Source organism: Egretta garzetta, unplaced genomic scaffold, assembly GCF_000687185.1.
Source record: "Egretta garzetta isolate BGI_Z169 unplaced genomic scaffold, ASM68718v1 scaffold297, whole genome shotgun sequence".
NCBI lineage: Eukaryota > Metazoa > Chordata > Aves > Pelecaniformes > Ardeidae > Egretta > Egretta garzetta.
This window is the reverse complement of record NW_009260410.1, coordinates 5,122,199-5,142,088: the sequence shown is the minus strand read 5'-3', so window position 1 is coordinate 5,142,088 and position 19,890 is coordinate 5,122,199. Positions and strand designations below refer to the sequence as shown.

Sequence of the window (19,890 nt, the reverse complement as noted above, 5' to 3'; positions counted from 1 at the left end):
GGGGGCGGCCCCCGGCGGCGGGCGGCTCCCCCGAACAGCCCTTTTCCGTTCAACATACCGACTTTTCCGTTCAACAAAGGCAGAAGGTCAGCCGGGCGGTGGCATGGGGTTTATAAGCAAGGCTGCAGGCCCGTTGCTCGGTAGTTGCATGAAGGGTTTTCCTCACCTTGACAGGTTCTGGTCCAAAGCTTGCTGCTCCCCATTCCGGGGTTAGGGCAGGAGGTGTGAGGGCCTGAGGTGAGGCTGGAGGCCAGGAGGTGTGAGGGCCTGAGGTGAGGCTGGTCCTTCGTCTGTGAAGCAAATGATGCTGTACATAGCAATAATATAAACCACGGTGGTTGCTGCCTAAGCTGGCGAAAGCCATGTTGCCAAATTACCTTCAAAGCTGAACTTTGTGGACTCTGACTGTGTTTTGACAATGTATTTTTTTCAGCAGCAAAACCATTTTCTTCATTTCTGACCTCCCTGTTTCTCATGCTTTACAGCTGCTGCCATGCCTGTGCTGCTCTCTTAGCTACTGACACACAAGATTAGTGAGCTGGGAATTAAAGAGCTGCTCTAATGTAACATCCCACCAGAAACTGGTTATCATAGAAGGTAAATGCAGGGTAATAAACAGCTGATAGGGTTACTGCCCTGATAGGAGCTAGGGACAGAACTGTGAGCTCAAGTGCAGCATGTGCTCAGCGTAAATAAGCTCAGAAATTGCAACCAGGAAAGTTGCAATATTTTAAAAAACAGAAGATTAAAGCATTTGAGAATTTATGGACATTATAGTAGGAATCCATAATACTAAATTAACTTGTATTTCAGTAACTACATCAAACTTTCTTAGGCTGACACATACGAGCATGAGATAATAAAAAAAAAGCGTGATGAACCATGGAGTAAATGACAATACAATAGGTAGAAATGTAGCTTCATCATCTCTTGATGTAGCAAGTTCTTAGCACTGTCTGTCTTGATTCACATTTGTATTTAAAAAAAGGTAATCTTAAAACCTTGTAGCAAAATTATTTTGCTGGAACAAAAAAATCCCAGCTCTCGGAGGCAGTTCTCTCTAGCGAAGTCCCCAGAGGGCAACCTTGCTCTTCATTTCAAGAAATGATTCAGCCCCTGCTTATAGCAGCGTCATCTGTATTGGCATTTCCGTTGCAGTAACTCTCAGGGTATATTAAATTTGGTTGTAAAAATCTTAATCAAACTAAATAGGCACAGAAAAAGACACAGAACATTTCTGTATTATGCAGTCTCAGATTTCAGTCTTGTACACTGTGAACAAAAAACAATTGAGAACAGGACATGAGGTGCTTTTGCAGGCATTGGGAGACTGCCTACTGTGAACTAATTAATTGCAGAATTCATTAAGCAATCCAGACTATTTGAACTTTTACCTACAGATCATATGATCATTAAAGATGCAGCCTATTAGTGTCATCTTGAGTATGTACAGTTCTATATGCTGTTTTACAGCAAGTACCATGCAATTAAATCCAAACCAGTCTACATGACACCAAATGATCACAGCTGCAAATCTGAACACTTAGATTTTTATTTTTTTTTAATTATTTTTGAGGATGATATGATTCTGCATTTCTCATCCAGGCATACCCAAATTATGGGGAGTTTGATAAGCAGATAACATTTTTGTACTTTGTATCCTATGTCTGAAAGTCTGTATATTTCACAGACAAACAAGAGCAGGACCTTTCTGTAGGGTAATCTTTTTGTTAGTGTCATGGTGGAAATGAAGAAATTGGTGTGTGGAAGCTAACCTTGGGTAAGAGGAGGTGGAGGCTGTTTGAAACCCCTGGAAACCTCAGTAAATTCCACCTGCGCATGGTACACATGGGAAAGACTGTGATCAGGACATGATTACATAGGCTGGCTGTTTCTAGAGTCCAAAACAGAAGTCAGTGGTCTGATTCATCTTTTACTTATGCTGATTTTAATTTGCTCCCCCCCATCTATTCTCCCTCCAGCTTCAGTGTAAATAATGGTGTAGACCCTTTCTTTGTTGTTGTCTTCCAGCCATATGTCTGATTTAAGAACAAAAGTGGGGCCTGCTCATTTGTAAACAACGAAGTAACAGCAAGCGTTTTCTTGCAACAGCTACCGATTTCTTTCTACAGTGCTGACACTGAATTTCTGCTTAATGTTAAAATTATTTCCTTTTTTTTTAAAAAAAAAGGTTTTAAGAAGAAGGGGTGGTGACAGAAGAGCCATATTCCTTGAGCTTAGCATTCTACTTCGTTTTAAAACATGCTGGTGATGGCTTGAATTTACCTGGGGGGGGGTAGGTGTTAGAAAATTGGAATTTTCTCACAGAGAGCCATTTAGTGACTGAAAGCCAGTCCAAAAAGTAACTCAGATATCATCCTGGTTTTTAATAGTTCTCCTGCACACCCCGTTTTCTGCAGAGTGAAGTAGCAAAGTGAAAATGTTTTCTAAAAAGTAAATAAGAGACTTCCCTAAGTAGAAATAGGAAAAAGAGTGAAAATAATGGAGTTGCACAAGCGTAAGCGGAATGAGATGACCTTTAACCTGGGAGTTTATGGATGATACTGCTATTAGCAGAGGGCTGCAGGAGACTGGACATCTAGGGGTGAGCAGCACCCCTAGTAAGCAAGCCAGGAACTTGGGGAGTATAAGTGCAATAGCCAGAAGGATAGGCAGGAAGAGAAAACAAATTGCAGACTGTAGGAGGACTTTAGAGTTGAGCAGATGTTTTTGGGTTTTGTTTCTGGGGTTTTTTTGGGTTCTTTTCCAGAAAAACATGTAACTTCAGGCTGTGGGAGCTCTTGCTCCCAAGAAGGATTCTTTGCAGCTCAGCTGTGTTCTGTATGCCACCTATATACCCCTAATTAATCATTTATTTGTACCTCTCACTTACTTGGCTCTGAGAGCTCCCAGTGTAGTTCACCAAGACCAGATAATAAATGGTACAAGCACTTCATCATGTCCCGTGCTCCTGTGTCCAGGCTTGCTGTAAATTTAATCTTTTCCTCTGCTGGTCTAACAGCTAGCATCTAATTTCTCTCCGTGTGGGTAGTAAGTGCATCCATACAGCGCATGAAGGTAAGGAAAAATGACTCTGTGAAGGCTTGAGGAATAGAATGGGAAAATTTCCAGTTCATCCCTGCTAACTGGTTATTACTGTACTGCCAAGCAATCCTCAAATTGTTTTTTCTTAGTCCAGTCTCAGTTGACAGTATTCTAAAACATCTCCACAGATGACACAGGTTCAGATTTCCTTGTGCCGACGTGGGCACCTAGTACTGCAGTGGAGAGTCATCCATTGATGTCAGTGAGAGTAGAAGTAGCCTTAAAATAAGTGGAGAACTAATCTGTTTCTCCAGTCTCTAACAACAGGCCAGCCCAGGGAAGGATTGAAAGATGTATGTGATACGGAGAAGCAAATTTTTGCTTTTGTCTGTAATGTGAGTAATCCCATAGGAACAGAGTGCCTTCCCAAGGGATTTTAGTCAGAGACTTTTCAGATAATGCATCCATATAACCTCTGAAGTCAGAGATTTGGAATGAGGGCACTGCTAATGGCATGCAGTAGTGAATTTCTCCTGTAACAAGAAAGCGTGTGAGAGGGGAAAAAAACCCTTTTTTTTCTTTTGTCCTTTTTTTTTTTTTTACCAGTTAATTTGCATCTTATCAGTGGGGAACTAGAAGTATTTGGAAAAGGATGAAAGCAAATCCATAATGAAACTCTGTGAGTGAAGTAGTTTTCATTTTCTTTTGGCCTCAGAGGGCACCGGGAAAATTGCGGGGGTGGCTGGCTGCTGCTGCTGCAGACGCTGCTGTGTTGATGAGGCCAGGAGAGAGGCCCCAGGCAAGGTCCATCCACCCGTGGGTTCCTCCCCTCCCACCACCCCAGCTCAGACATAACCACTCGCGCCGCACCCACCCTGCCAGTACCCCTAGGTTAGGCGGGACCCTGGGCAAACACCCTCCTACATCTTTCTTCCCTGCTGCCACAAGCAATCTGTCACTCCTCCCCTCCAACCACCCTCCACCTACGTAGAGAACCATAACTGTACGGAACGCCCTCTTCCTTCCCCACGGGTCTGTTCTTCTTTTTGGGTGAAAAATGCTGTCTTCCTGAGAGATCTGGTCACCCCTGAATTTGGCTTTGAGACCCAAGCTGTTTGATACCTTTTAGGACCACAGCTTGGAAGGCTCTGCTTGCAGATCTATTGTGTTAGTCTGTCATTTGCATATAATTGCACATGTGCAGGTGGGAAGGGGCTATTTGCTTCCCACTTGCTTTGATATGCCTCCCTCCCCAAGCGGACCGCTTCCTTCCCTTCCTGCTCTCGGCCTCCCACGCATCCAGCAATGAGAAATGCTGCAGAAAACTGACCAGCTACCAACCCGCCCACCTGAGGAGGAGGAGCACTAGCAGCAGCAGCACATTTCTCTCTCTCTCAGCTTTTTAAACACAGTTAAAAAGAGCTGTAGCGTGGGTGGAAAGAGCTGTAGGGAGTGTGTGTGGGAATGGGGCCAGAGGAAAGTGAATTTTCTGTTGGTAGGACAGTTACTTCTAGTGGACCGAAAAAATCCCCCAAGGATATCTTGATGCTGAGGGTGCCTTTGGATGTATAATTAGTCCTTAAGGTTGAGTTTCCCAGGTCTGGAAAGAATGAAATAGAGTTTCTTTTTCCCTGGTAGTGCAAGTGATGGTACAGTGGCAGCCAGCACTCCTCACTTGGGGAAGCTTGCCTACAAGACTTCAGGAGTCTGCTTAGCAAATAATATTGGTATTGCATCCCATTCTGCCATCATGTCCCTTGTTCTGCTCACCATGCCTGTGCTTGATTCTGTGAGAGTCAGAGCTGCCTGTATGTAGGAAGAGAAAAAGGCATGTGGTTTTTACACAATGTGGGTCTGTATTTCAAAACACTGTCCCTGTTGGACCTCTTGAAATAGCACTGTCCCAGAATATCACTTAATTCAAGATTTACTCTAAATTTGTGTTTCTATAAGGAATTAAATTCAAGCTTATTTATGTTAACAGGACGTTATTTGAGGTGTTTTGCTTGTATTATGTGAAAATAGCAGTGAAACTACTATAGGAGAACAGAACTTGTAAGACTAGTGGTACAGAGTGCAAAGTGGTACTGCTGTTTCTTAGGAAGTATCTCTGATAGACTTGAAGAACCAAGGGTACAGAACAGTTTTCAGATTCTGACTTGGTTTGACTTTGCTATCTGGAATGCAGGTTTTACAACATGTAATCCTAATCAAATTTGTCCTAACTTGGGTTAGTTACGCACATTCTTCTCAGTCCAAAACTCTACCCATTAATTTATTTTGACTAGATTTCTCACCAGCGTCAGACTTTCCATGTATATTACTGATGCGGAATCTTATATCAGGATGTGGTCTATAATGATTCAAAGAGATGCAACAACAGCCCATTAATGAAATTTGACTCTCAAAGTATAGGAGATTTTTAAAAACCATTGCATAAGGCATGCAATTTTCTCCTAGTGAATAGAAACCTCAAACTTGGTATTTGAATAGTTTTAGCCCTGTGAAGTAACTTTCCTCATGGAAAAGGAGCATGCACTGGAGTGTGAAATCCTGTCACAAGGCAACTTACCTCCCAGTCAAGACATAGCAGTTTGCCAGACCCATTTCACAGACCAGGACTGCACAGATGCCATGCAGTAGGGAACTGGGCTCACCAACTTCAGTGCCTCCCCCCGCCGCCAGCCTATCTCCTGTAGCTCTGAAGATTTTACTCTACAGTAGGAATGAAAAATGCAGGCATAATTCCTTACACTGATCAGCTTAGAAACAAAGGAAGTTATGAATAAGCCTAATTAACACATTTGCATGTGACACAACATGAAGATCAGCTGATGGACTTACGTTAGCAAGAGCTGGAGCAGTATCAATAGAGATGTAACCTTAATGGAACTAATTATCCTGATGTTTTAAAAGTCTTATTTCTGAATGGTGATTAATATTTTAAATATATCCTTATAACCTTCCACTGAATCTTATGTAACTCATAATTATACTCTACTGGAATTACATCTCCACCCTGAGGAGGAACAATATTCCAAACAGTAAGTTCATGTCACTTGACTGATTTACTTTAAAACATTGCAGTAATTCCTTTGTCAGTAGCGTTTTGAAGCACTATTGGCCCGCTTGTAATTCTATCTCGCATTTAGCATTGGTTCAGTTAACTTTAAAGGTAGTGCTTTTCATACCTTTTATATCAATGAATGTACATCAGATTTTAAATGCAGATTATATGCTTATCTTGCCAACTACTGGTAGCCTGAAATTTTCCTCATATGATCTATTGTGGCGGAATGATACTATTCAAGAAGCAGTAAAAAAAAAAAAAAAACCCAAACATTTAGAATCATTAAAAATCTATTTTAGGGGTTCAGTCCTGTATGTAACATTCCTGTTGGCCTCCCTGTTTTATCTGTGGCTCAGCTGGAATGTCACACGCTTTGGTCTTGAACCAGCTGGTACCAAACCTTTCCTTATCAGAGGTCATAGTGAACACCTAGTTATCTCATTTTGTTTCAGTCAAATCGTAGTGAATTAAGCACAAAGGCATTTGATGCTAATTAGTAGCTTTCTGACAGTCCAGGGATTTGATGAGTACAGAGAGCACCTCAGATGTTTATTTTAAGAATTTATTGCTCTAAATTAAACTGAGGCTCTTCAGCAGGGCAGCTTGGCTGACAGCGTGACAATCAATGCCTTATTAAATGGATGTGTGTGTATTCAAACCTTTCCACATTACTCATCTAACACCTCGCACAGGTATTAATTTTCACTTGAAAAGGTCTACATTTGATTTTAAAAGTCAATATTGAGAATATTTTTCAAAATTTCTTTCTATTTTATTTAATTCTGGAGTACAACTAGTACTGTTCATAAAATAGTGCCTTTGAAAAACATTGCCTGGGGGAAGATATTTCATTTAATGCCGCAAATGGTGCAAAGGACAGCAGAGCAGATTGGAGAACTTAAAAATAAAGGAAAAAAAAATAGGTCAGCAGAATAAATAGAGGCCTCTAAGTTACTAAAAAATAAGCATATATCATTCATTGCTGCAGATACATTCTGTTTCTAACTATAAATTACCAGACTCCAGTACCATAGAATCATAGAATTTTTTGGGTTGGAAGGGACCCCTAGAGGTCATCTAGTCCAAGCCCCCTGCAGTGAGCAGGGACACCGCTAACTAGATCAGGCTGCTCAGAGCCCCATCCAACCTGGCCTTGAATGCTTCCAGGGATGGGGCGGTAACTGTGAGCAAATACTAGCTTCAGTGCAACTCAATTTCCCATCTCTGTGTATAATTATTAGCCGGGTGGAAAGGGTGTACAGCAAGTCAGAGTGTTTGTTTGTTTGTTTAAAAAAGAATTATGGTCATCCTGGATCATAAACAAACTTGCAATGGAAGTGACAGGGATTGAGTAGTTGGTTCCTGGAGCCCTGAATCATTCAGTGGATATACTTCCCCAGGGATATGCTGCTTGGTGAAGAACAGCAGTGACAGCCGTGGCAGGGCACAATATAGATCTAAATTGTTCATGAGGAAATACATGGTCTCTGGTATCGTCAGTTCCTCTCTATAATCTCAATCTTCAATCTGCCCTGCAGATTTCACGATGCCACTGGTTCTCCTGTCCACACCTGGGCACTCCCTCCTTCTTTTTTGCTCTCTCTCTGTCTCTGCGGTAGCAGGCTGGAACGGAGGTTCATGCTGCTAAGAGCAGTACATGGGAATATATAATTATTTCAGAAATAACACGCAACACAGTGTGATTTAGTCATACTTTGACACACCTCTGTCTGCCAAGAAAAATGCAGGCACTACCTTATAGAACTGTTGCTAAGAGCACTTCAGGCTCTAGGAGTGAGAAGATGCTTTATTGTATGGTTAACTGCAGGAGTTAACAGCAGGGTTTCAATCTGGGACCTGCCAAGATATTAAAGCACACAAATCTGTTACTTGAATTAAAGGCTGAGCTTTGCCTAGGAGAACGTAGCACCATGTAGAATTAGCCTGGGATGTTATTTCTTAAATTTAAGACACTTTGAATAGTGATTTTATTGACATTTCTAGCCTAAAAAAAAATTAAGGAAGAGAAAGTTATAGCCAGCACCAAGAAGAAACATCTTTTGTTTGTTTTATGCTAAAGTTAAATAATTTTCTAAGAAAGCTAAGAAAGCTTTCTTTTTCTAAGAAAGATTTATGTTAAAAAAAATTAAAGAAAAATCCATTTTGAATCTGAAATGTTAATCTTTTTTTTTTTTTTTTTTTCAAACGACTGAGCGGGAGAATCATGAAACACATTCGGACTGTGCATTCCTTTTCCTGTGCCACCATTAGCATCCCTGTAGCTTTTGTGAGCCTTTTGGAACATTGATCATTGACTAGTTTCTTCCTAGTAAGTAAGAGACAGCTGAATTTTGCAGGTACAGCTGTCTGCCATCTTAATTACAATAGCAACATACAATTTTCAACATTCTTTAAATAGTCAGAAGCAGCAGACATTGAGAAATAAGTTTGTAGCTTTTTCATTATTCTGTTTTAGTTTTCACTTCTATAAAGTGAAGAAAGTAACCTTTACCTCCTCATAGCAGTATCAACATTTATAGTTGAAACAGTAAGATACTATACACTGGTGATAACAAATGGCATCTTGACATTGCACAAAAGATAGCTCCTATTATTGAGTTAAAGCGTAAGTATAGTTTATCTATATGTTTGCAGTGCATATACCAGAAAATGCCACATAACACAATGACCCAGGAGTATGGGATCCAGAGGAAGAGGATTCAGCTACCATGTGTGTTGAATTTTTGTGTTGCTTTACAAATCAACACATGGAATATATTTTCTGCTTCTTTGAAAAAGGAAAGAAAAGCTGTTCTGTAAACTGTTGTAAACAGATATCCAACCAGGGTCTTGTATGTATGTTAGAAAGGATGCATGCTTTTTCTTCCTAAACAAATAATCTGACCACTGCTTCACATGCAAGCCTGTAATGCTGCCATCTATCAGCCGTTACCCAGCTCTACAGAAGGAAATGAGGATGTTTATTTAGCACAGGACAAACAAATCCATGCCGTATTAAAATGCACTCACTCAGCCACACTCCTTTCCTCGGGAGTATTTAAATTATCTTTTCTGCTGAGAAAATTTCCCACCTACTTGAGAATTTCCCACCTTCTTCACTTTTTAAGTAAAAAAAGCCTAGTATCTACAGAAGTAAAAAGCCCAAAATTCTGTCAGGTCCTGGGTATGCAATTTCAGGAAGTTTGCAGGGTATTTGCACGAGCAGTCAGCTCTCTGTTGCACAGTAGTTCATTTGCTTTTGTTAGTTACAATAAGTCATAATGCTTGTAGGTAACATTGTTACTCACTACAAAATGACTGCAACAATGCATTGTGACTTTGTCACTGCATAATAATAACAACCAGAAGCAGATCTCAGGAATATGTGGGGTTATTTCTAGAAGGTGAAGGAAAACATCCTCCCTAGAAGATGTTGCTTCATCTTAAATATCTGGAAACTTTTGTCAAAGATTTCGGTGACCCATGCTGTGTAACCTTCACCTTTCTTGTCCAGGAAGGGGAATTGTTTGCAGATCTGTGCTAATCTTTCACACCTATGTAACATGTAGAACGTAGGCAGTATTTACATATCTCATAAAAAACTATAGCTCAGCCACGTTTTGAAAGTGCTTCAGCTCAGTAAATAGCTCTATAGAGTTGAAACTATAGTTTAGTTCACTTTCTGTCTCTGTTTTCCAGATAGGCCTGAGTTAATTAGTAGCCAACCTTCCAATACCCGTTTCCTCCATTTGAGCCTTTTGCGTATAAACCACGTATATTTGTTCAGCCACTGTTGTTGCAAGGAGATCACCCCCACCCAGCTCAGAGTCCAAAGGTTTACCAGTTTTGTTCAGCTAATAAATCTGAAGGTGGGTAAGACAGGCTTTGTAAACCAATTACTGCATTCTATTTTAGTGATACTGCATTTACTTAAAATTCTGTGCTGTTAGGTGCTGTTGGGTCAAAATTCACAATACATTGCAGTTTGAGGTCTTTAAAATTCTTCTCCAGAATTACTATTTGGAATGGTAGTTGATGCTTAAATTATTAATTTACAAAGTGAGAGACATGCAAGGCAGATAAGCAACCTGTGTGTTGTGTACATTTATGTCCATGCACATTTTCTTTCCTTCTTGCCAAATGAAATGATAAATAACGCAGTTTACCAGGGAATTTTCAAGATTAGAAGTCTTACTTCTGCAAGTGCTGCCTGAAGGGGTTTTAGGCATCAGGAGGGCTGATTCACAATTGTCCTCCATAGTGTTTAGGATAATTGTTTAACTTTTTTATTCCACTACAACCTGAATAATAAAACAACCTACAGTTCAGAGCTGATGGCATTTGCACTCTTTGTAGTGACATTATTCAGCATGTGTGCTACAAAGAAGGAACTGAGACCTCAGGCTTTCCTTAGCATTCCCTGCTGTTGCTGCTGCCTGTGGCCAAGGCTATGGACGAGAGGAGGAACATCAGACTACTGCTTTTCTGACTTAGATGTGACTTATGTCAAGAAGGAGCGAGCTGCTCATAGCTTGCTCTGGCTTCTCCTTCTGCCACTCGTATCTGCCACTGGACCTGCACCAGTAGGAAATGCTACTGGTTTAAGTACATTAGAGTGGCTCTGCAAAATAGGAAAAATGCCTTCCTAACTCAGGACATCTATAAGCTATTATTTAAGGCAAAGCACTTCTTACACAGTGGCCTAAGGAACAACTCGAGGATCCAGGAAACCATCAGAGGCCCAAAGGTGATCTGCAAATGTTTACTCAAAACATTTAATTACAAGAATGCACGCTATTTTGTAAAACTGAAGGGAAAATGAACTGTGGTACAAAATGTTTGAGAACTGTTCATTTATTGTTATTCTAATCTCTTTTAATTGTTCTCCAGAAAATTACAGCTCTTAGAAACAAAAAGATATAAAAACAACCGTGCTGAATCAGACTGAAGGACTGTCTAGCTCAGGACACTGTCTCCCAGAAATGGCCCTGAGGGGCTGCATGGCGAAAAGTAAGAAGAGGGCATACATGGCTCACACTCTGTTTGCAGCTCAGGGGACTCCTGAGTTGGATGTGGTGGCATTTTTTTTTCCTGTCGAGTAACCTGGGGATTTCTCTTCCATGCGTTTGTCTGGCCCGCCCTGAAACTTGACAAACTTCAAGCACCCACAGTATCTTTGCAAGCTTTGGACATGTCTCCTACTAGCTTCATTTGATGTGTCCTCATCCATGTATGAGAAGAAAGAGTAAATTAACCTGCTTTCTCCAATTCATGACTTTGTAAATCTGCCCCCTCCCTGCTAAGTTGCCTATTTTCCTGACTGATGAATACTAGGCTACTTGGCTGTTCCAGGCAGAGAAGTCATTCCAAACTTTTAGGCATCCTTCTCTGAACCTTTTCCAACTCTAATATATTCTTTTTGAAATGAGGAGACCATACTGCTTTTTTTTCTATAATTCATATGGGATCCATGTCTGAATTTCTCTCTGTGTGAAAAAAAAATCCATATATTATGCTAAAATAGAATTCTTTTTTACTTTGCAATTGATTTTGCGCTTACAATCTTTCTCTGCTCCCCTCCCCCCCTCCCTCCCCCCCCCCGTACTTTGACAGTTTTGAACCTTCTGGTAATAAACAGTTAACAGCACACTGTAGCAATTTAAGAAATCCTTAGGGAGCTAGGTTGTACATCCTAAAAGCTGATAAAATTGTCCAACCCTGCAGGCAACAGACCTTTTCTCAACTATTAATAGAACAGGGGGAAGAGAGGGGAAAGGAGAACAGGAATTAGTAAATTACTTTAAAAAGCATAGGTACTTAGAATTCATAGTTGATGTGCTGATTTAGGAAGTCATGAGATGGCATAGAAAAAAGGTAAGAAATGTTAATACTGTTAGATAGACCAAGACTATTTTTTCTGATTTTGTTACCTTCCTGTGTTTTTTTTTTCTTTTCCCACCCAACCGTTTCAAAGGCATACCCTTACAATGACACATCAATTTTCTGTCTGCTTGAGGCTTAGAAATAGCTGAGCTGTTATAAATAGATCACAGTCTGCAAGAGACAAAGAGAATGGAAATACTGTAAAAGGTTAGTTGAAAAATTTAGATGTGGATTGAGATTTTGTGTGTCTCTGAGAGTGGAAGTACTCTGTTTGAAATGCTTTATTAACCGCGGTGGAGTAACCTGTGCTCCTTGTGCAGCAGCGGGGAACTGCCAGGTGGAATCAGGTGGCACTTTTGGTCACGGTGCCAAGCAGGGAGTGACGTCCAGCCCCATCTCTGGGAGCTCACTGTTCAATGATGTAAGAGGAAGGCACCTTGCCATTCCCTACTGCGAGGCTAAAACACAAGAGGCAATTACTCTTTTATACACTGTAGAGCAACTAAACTGGAATGTATAACTTTTACACCCTAATTTTTCTGGCAGTACTTGTGTACTCTGAAGTGGTAGCATATATCAAGTTTGCTCCCTTTTCCCACTTTGCCTCCTAAAACGCCTTAACTTTAGTGAAGTGTCTTAGCATATGGTTGAAACCTTGTCCTTGTCCAACAAGGCAGTGAAAAAATCAAAACCGGGAAACAGTCTAATATCTTTTTGCTTCTGTTTGAGTGCTCCCTGTGTAAGGTCATTTAGATCCTGCTGACACTTCCAAACAGACTACGGGAGAACAAGTAGTTGTCCTACACTGAAACCTGATACCTCAGAGTGGTGTTATTCCACGCCTTATATATACAGCTGAGGTCCACTTTCTTATCTTCCGACTATCTAATGCTGTTAGAGTGACTGTGAGAAAGATTATTTGGTGCCTGTGGGTAAAATAAGACATTAAATGGAAGGGACAAACTCGCTCTATGATGTGTTTCTGTTTTGAAGGGAAGCTGCTTCCTGAAACCAGGCTGGGTTTCACAGTAGCTATATCATGGCAGCTAGCTTGCCATAAGCTATACATTCTCAGTCTTTGCCAAATATAATGTTGTACTGCTAATGGAGGACCTGGTCTTTGCTTGAACTGTGTGTCTCCAACTGTCATTGGTTTTAGAAGTTTAGGCCAATACACACTGCAGAATCAGGTCCTTCAAACCTAAATTAACATTCTGTTGAAAACTAAACATATGTTGCTTTTTTTCACTGCCAACAATTTAGTTTCCAGGTTTGGAAAAAAAACTGCTGGGGAGGAATCCAATGAATTTATTAATGAGCTCGGTTAAGTATGGAACTATTAATATCTTCTGAGATTTTGTTTGTCTTATTTTTATCTTCAACTTCAGACTCTGAAATAAACAGATGTTCTGAAGCTTTCCACTGAGAATACTACAGGATGTTAAGCCCTATCTTAAATACATTGTGATTATTGGGATATTGCAGGAAAAAGATGAATAGCTGTGTACAATATTTCTGAAACAGTTTGTTCTGTCACATGAAGTCTTTATCTCACATTGCACTGATAGCCGTAAAAAGAAAACATCCAAAACACTTCTTATATGTTACTAATGATTTTTGTTTTCAGCCAAAAATCTGAATACAAAAATGGAAACATTATTCTCTAATATTATCAGAGAACATTAAAGCTGCTATTACTATTCCATGGCATAACTGACAACGTAGTTTACCTGTCCTAAATGCATTTTAAACAGATGAGTGCTTCTGTTTGTCTAAAAAGGATCCATTTATTTCATGATCATTTTTGTTCAGAGATACTGCTTTGAATGTCAGTGTAACTGACGTCTATGGCAATCCTCCTACTGATACTGAAGTACTACGGTCCTTTGTTCTTCATAGCGAAGAGTATCATCTCAAGAATTTGAGAAGGGCATCAGTAAATTCCTCGTTGTTTTCAAACATTGGGGAGGGGGCACTGTTTGAACTTCACTTTGAAACTGAATTCAACTACTAGTATCACTTGGATGTTGTCATACTAACCAAGAAGGTAGAACAGATTAACTGATCATTTATGCTGGAGGTCCTGAGATGAAACACAAAATAAAAAAAAAAGATCAGTCTGCTTTCTGGAGAAAGAGGTTGGATATCTTGGCTAACACTGTGCCTCCCTTCTGTATGAAAAGTGACATTTACTGCTCCTATTTATAATAAGCCAAATTCAGCCTAGAGAGAGTTAGATGTGAGGCCTCTGAAGTCAGCAGGTAGCCTTAGCCTGAATTTGGTGCAATGTGTCCCTCAGTACAAAAGATTATTTCACTGCTTGTGTCATTCAAGCAGTTTTCATCAAAAATCACATTTGCATGTACTAAGTAAAAATACCTGCCTTGGTCTTGGTTTAGGTTTACAAAGCTACATTGCAGAAGACCTGAATTTAATCAGAGAGATAAGACGATAGGACTGTGCTTGTATCTGATTAAAAAAAAAACCAGTTCAGTTAAAAACTGCTTTGAACTATCACCATTTTTTTAGCCATATAAATAGTGAGAGCTACTCCTTGGATTAAAGGAGAAGAATATATAATGCTGTGTAAAATCAGAAGTAATTTTCTTCAATAATTTTTCAATATGTAGAATACTGAACATCAATTAAAATTTGTTTTGGTCAGGGAATATTTTGCTGTGCAGTGGTATTGTATTTCTTTTAAAAGCTATTCTCAGAAACTTAGGCAAAAGCTGAGAACTCAAATTCCCACTAACTTCAAATCATTGACAAGTTATTAGGAAAATGGGGGTATCTGACCCTATATGGGTTTTGGGGGGGATGTAAATGACAGTGACAGATAAGAATTTCTTGCTTGAATGCCAGTATTTGCTCAACCCCTTGCTCTCAGAAGGGATAGAAGGAACTTCCTAGGGATGAGAGAGAACTGCTCAGTTTGCCATCCCTCAATCGTGTACCTGCAGTTATTAAAAACATGATAGCCTCAATAGTTACTTAGTCCCCTGAGAATCCAGCATAGAAAGCATGCATTTGTGTTGCTGAAACCGAATCTGGAAGCAAGGACCCATCCTGCCAGAATATAGCAGGCAGAGGAGGTGGGTGTATATGTCTGCCCTAGTCATTTTGCATTTTTATTTTAACATTTCTAGGTTTTATTTAGAATAAAATGTGTGTGGCATGCAGGGGCTGTTTAAGTTTTAGAAGCTTGGTCTTTTCTGGGGATCCTGCTAAAAGAGGAGGTCTAAGCAGATCCATCTCAAAGCTTTGGCTTCCCTCCCTCCGTGAAGTCAGGCCGATGCAGAATTCATTGCAGGTTCAGTGGCTAAATGGCATAAATTGTCCATAGTTCCAGCCTGGACTACAGAGTCAGTGGGGCTTTGCACACTCTCCAATCTGTAGCAGTGGAGCTTATGACAGGATCAAGGTCATCATGTTTTTCCACATATTCAATGGCATCAAGGTTAGCAGCAGCCCAACATAAACAATTTGCTCTGTGCACAGCAACATTAATGAAGTTGATTTCCTATGGGTTTGTGTATTGCACTGGTACAGTCCGCTCCCTTCACTCCACCACTTTAAAAGCCTCAGCTGTCCCTTCTCCCTTTCCTCCTGATCCCTCCTCTATTCCCTTACCTGACCCCCCCGTTCATCACAGAGTGACTTAATGGCTGCTGAGGCATGAGCAATGATTCACTGGACAAATGGGAGACCGCTGTGGAGTTCACGCCCTGGGCTTTCCTCCTGTGGAGGGCACTGTCTTGGCCTTTCTTCCCTTCGCCAGCCACTGGTGTTCAGACAACCTTGTAGGAATTTAGTATTTGTTAACTGTCACTGCACATCAAATTTGATACCTGCCAGTGGGTTCAAAGGATCTTGGGGTGAAGAAAGGTTGACTACTGTATAAGCAGATACCATGCAAACGCAAATCTAATTTTGGGGGGGGGGAAGGCCTATTCAGTAGGAAAAAGTACATATGTACACACACAGAGTAAACACAATTTCTGTAACTACTATTTGCTCTTGTGTATTGCTTTGCCTTCTCTTTGCTAATGAATGTAATGCTTCTAAAAGTGTTAGATTAAAAATCTGAGGAAGAGAATCCTCTGCTTCCCTGCCAAACCAGACCGATCACTGCAGTGGTAGCTCGTTGTCTTACCGGCTGTGAATATTTTGTCCTGGGTCACCATTAACACTGCTGGCAGCTGTGTATGATTTGCTGATTCACTGGGTGACTATTTCTCAGTTACTCTGTTAGGATTTTTTTCTTACTGGTAATACAGTTGCTTTAGGGAAAAGCTGCTTTGTTCCTCATAATGACTTACCTTCTTGCCAGATTTATACTGGGGTATATACAAACTGGTGTGTTATGAAGAGCTTCCTAAAGAATAAGGAATGAAAGCCATAGTTGCCTTAGTGCAGTGCCTCTCCTAGCAAAGGATTGACTAAAAAGTGGTTTTGTTCATGTTATGCAAAATATATTAAAGGTCGATGGAAATGGAAGTTTTTCTGTTGTCTTCATTGTACTCTGAAGCAAGTCCTAGCAGCACAAATCTCACCTTCAACTTATCTTTCTAATCTGACTTATGCAAATGACTTTTTTCTGTTTTTTTCTTTTGGCTCGGAGTTAAAAGCTGCTAAAGGACAGCAGAATATTTTGTGTCAACCAGAAATTCTCGATTTCAAAGCGCAGCTCTAGCTTATGAAAGAAACCAAGAAGTTTTTCTATACATTAAAATCTAAGCTCCTAGAAACCATTTCCATAAAATGGGGCTCACATACTTTACCTTTGCCATTACTGGAAAATACCGGAAGCACAAGATGCGTGTATCATACATATAACATACAAGATGTTTTTCCATGGAAGTTTTATGTGTTATGCTATATTTGCTTTATTTTTCCTCTAACCTAAGGAACGAGTCACTGAGTCAGCTGACGCCACTGAATCCTTTTCAAGCAAAATCTACTACGGTTAGGAATATGAAGTTCCAGCAGGTACTTGTGTGTAATGTTGTTTGTTTTACTTTTAAAAATAACTACTTTTCTTTAATTTTTCAGTTTATTTGCGCCTTTCTCTTAGACACTGAAGTTGTTTGTTTGCGTTTTAAGCAGTGAGGCATTTGTAACTATTTTTGGCAAGTGTTCTCACTGTGATATACGGTAAAGTGGTGTATAGGATACATAAATCAAACTCTTTATAAAGTAACATATGCATTTAACCAAAAGCCCACAGAAATCCAGAGGCATTCTTTCCATCTCATGGATAAATTCAACCCAGGTGTGGGTCTATAGTACAGAGTTTATTGTATGGCCTGAATATGAATGAATTATATTTATTTTATAATCTATTATTTCTGAATATTTTAATATCCCGTCATAGGGTGCATATTTATTAGTGTCACTCTATCTATTAGCTAAGAGAAAAAGATTGCTGTTTGGTAGTTTCTCTGTTCATCACATCTTCCTGTGATTCAGAGCTTGATCCAGAGGTCTTTGAAAAAAGAGATCTTTCAATTAATTTCAATGGATTTTGCACCTGACCTAGCTTATTTTCCGTAATGTTTTATACTACCAAGTATTTCAATATAAAACTTGGTAATTTAAGTAGTTTACAACTACATTTCCTTTTCTCTGAACACTGCTTTGGCTAGACATTATATAGCCTTTTGTGATAAACATACGTTAGGACAGTTTGTGTGCAGTGCAGCAGTTCTTCCATTTTTGCTAATCCTCATTTTCATAGTTGAAAGAACAGAGAAAGGAGACTCTGAGCAAGTGTAGTGATTTCTAACAGGCTGTAATCCAGGTCTTTACACGGAGCCTCACTGAAAGAAATAACCGTGCAGAGCCCTATTATGTTCAGTTCTGCTCATGCTGGAGTAGCCGGTCAGGTTGGTATAATCCTGTTAAATGCTAAGGCTTTTTTTTTTTTGCAATGCTTACCTTACGATCCTTACCGAATGGAGGCAGCGGACTGCTGGCTGAGCTATGTGACCAAACTCAGTTGGTACTGGATTGGGCTTTTAAACTCAATAAGAAACCATTTTCTTATATATATCTCTCTTACATATATATATGAGATATATATATAAGATACATATACACATATTTATAGGTATATATAAAGCTATTTTTATATAAGTAAAGGAAACATTGTTAAATTACTCTTTTTAATACAGATTCTATACTCTGGTCCTCAACTGTAACTTCTTGTTCACATACCAGGTTACACAATAGCCTACAAAGAAACGTTACACATTTTGTCGTAATGCCTCCATTCCGAGTGCATTTTTTTTTTTATTATTTTATTTTTTAGGAAATGTCCCTGGCACTTCCAAAACCAAGCAGAAGGAAGGGGGATGATCAGGGTGTAACTGCTCAAAAACACAGTTCCAAGAAAAGGCAATACAAGCAAAGCTGGCGGTCACATTCTTAGCATGTGGTGGGCAATGTGGATTTATCAGAGTTTAGGGCAAGACTGCTTTTATGGCTCCAGCAAGTGTAGTCTGCCACTACAAAGATCAGCTTTCCCGTTTCAGTTCACAATGACTGGAAATTATTTGAAATAAATGTTCTCCCTAAAAGCATTTGTAGTCATTTGCCAAAAAATTTTCATCAAGATTAAATAATTTTGGTTGGAGCTGACAGCTGGTTTATTATGGTAATATTTTGTAATAAACCCCCCACTATGCAAGCCAATAGTTGTCTGTCTCTGAATTCTGCAAAAGCTTACAGGAGGCCTGCTCTCCTGGTCGCCTCAGACGTGGTTTCTCTCTGTGGTTAATTAGCCGTGGGGGAGATTCTCAAAGATGAAGAGTTTTGAAAATCCTTCCAGAGGCATGATAAACAAGCCTTCTCCTGCCCCAGGTCGTCTCCCCTACGAAGTGCAGCTTTTGTATCCAGCCTCCTTCAAGAGAGGCCTTTACCGTAGGGTAGGCAAGCTTTGAATCGAGCAGGTGTCCTCAGTAGCCTTTGTGTCCACGTATAAAGATCACACTCCATCAGTATGTTAGCATGGGAGGGGAACAACCTTGAGGAGTCCTTTTCACTTTGGTGAGGACTCAGATTAAATGGGTTGAACACCCATGGTGCCCCATTCCTCTCCGTCTGCCTCAATTATGAGAACTTGTAGTTTTCCCTCAACTTCTTCCTTTGGGTAAAATAATGCAGGTTTTTTTTTTTTTCCCCTTGAGCGAAGAGGGATCCTCCCTCAGCAAAAGGGAAGTATGAATAAGAAGATGCCAGGAGTATTGCATTTGTCCTGTGGTATCCCAGTTAACGTTGTCCGTGGTCTGGTCGCTGTCCGGGGCAGAGACCGCCCGTGCTGTGCTGCTGTGGGGGCCGGCCGGTGGAGGCTGCTCGCTTTATTGGCTCTGCTCGGGCTATGGCCCAGTCTGAGCGCTTGTGTACAGAACTGGCTGATAACACCCCAAAGCTCAGTCAGGCTGGCCTTTCACTTTCTGTCTTAATTATTCCCCTTCTTTAGCTTAACACCTCCAACCTTTTGATAGTGCAACACAGCTCGGCTGTTGCTCGGGAAGTTATCCTCCCTGCCCATGTTTTGATACCTCAATAATTACTGGGGTGGGGGGTGGGGGGGTGGAAGGGGGAGTTTATGTTGTTGTTTTAAGCATTTGCGTAGTTTTATTTGTATGTAATTCCAGAAACAATGTTACCAAAGGGATGATGCCAGTGGCTGCAAAAGGCACTACAGGTAATAATTTAATTCTTCACGCTGTAATACGTGTTTGGAACTTCTGAGGAGCGGGAAGCACCGCGAATGTCGAGTTATTTGGTTGGTGAGGGTCCACGAACGCTCCCCAAACACTATTTGTAACCCAAACGCCCAGCCCGCGGCCCAGCGCAGGTACCGATCTGCCGCCCGCGGCCTCGGC

General features: G+C 40.4%; 2 protein-coding genes across 2 annotated transcripts in view; one reads left to right on the top strand and one right to left on the bottom strand.

Annotated features, from left to right (window-relative positions):
• HIBCH (3-hydroxyisobutyryl-CoA hydrolase) overlaps nt 1-5,652 on the bottom strand; it is a 51,689-nt gene extending 46,037 nt beyond the window's left edge. Inside the window, exon 1 of the mRNA XM_035899119.1 lies at nt 5,618-5,652. Coding sequence (XP_035755012.1) covers nt 5,618-5,652 — 35 coding nt within the window. The remainder of the gene's footprint in view (nt 1-5,617) is intronic.
• A 14,019-nt stretch (nt 5,653-19,671) lies between these two features.
• MFSD6 (major facilitator superfamily domain containing 6) overlaps nt 19,672-19,890 on the top strand; it is a 31,384-nt gene continuing 31,165 nt past the window's right edge. The window contains exon 1 of the mRNA XM_009643597.2: nt 19,672-19,709. The gene's annotated coding sequence lies outside the window, so the exon portion shown is untranslated. The remainder of the gene's footprint in view (nt 19,710-19,890) is intronic.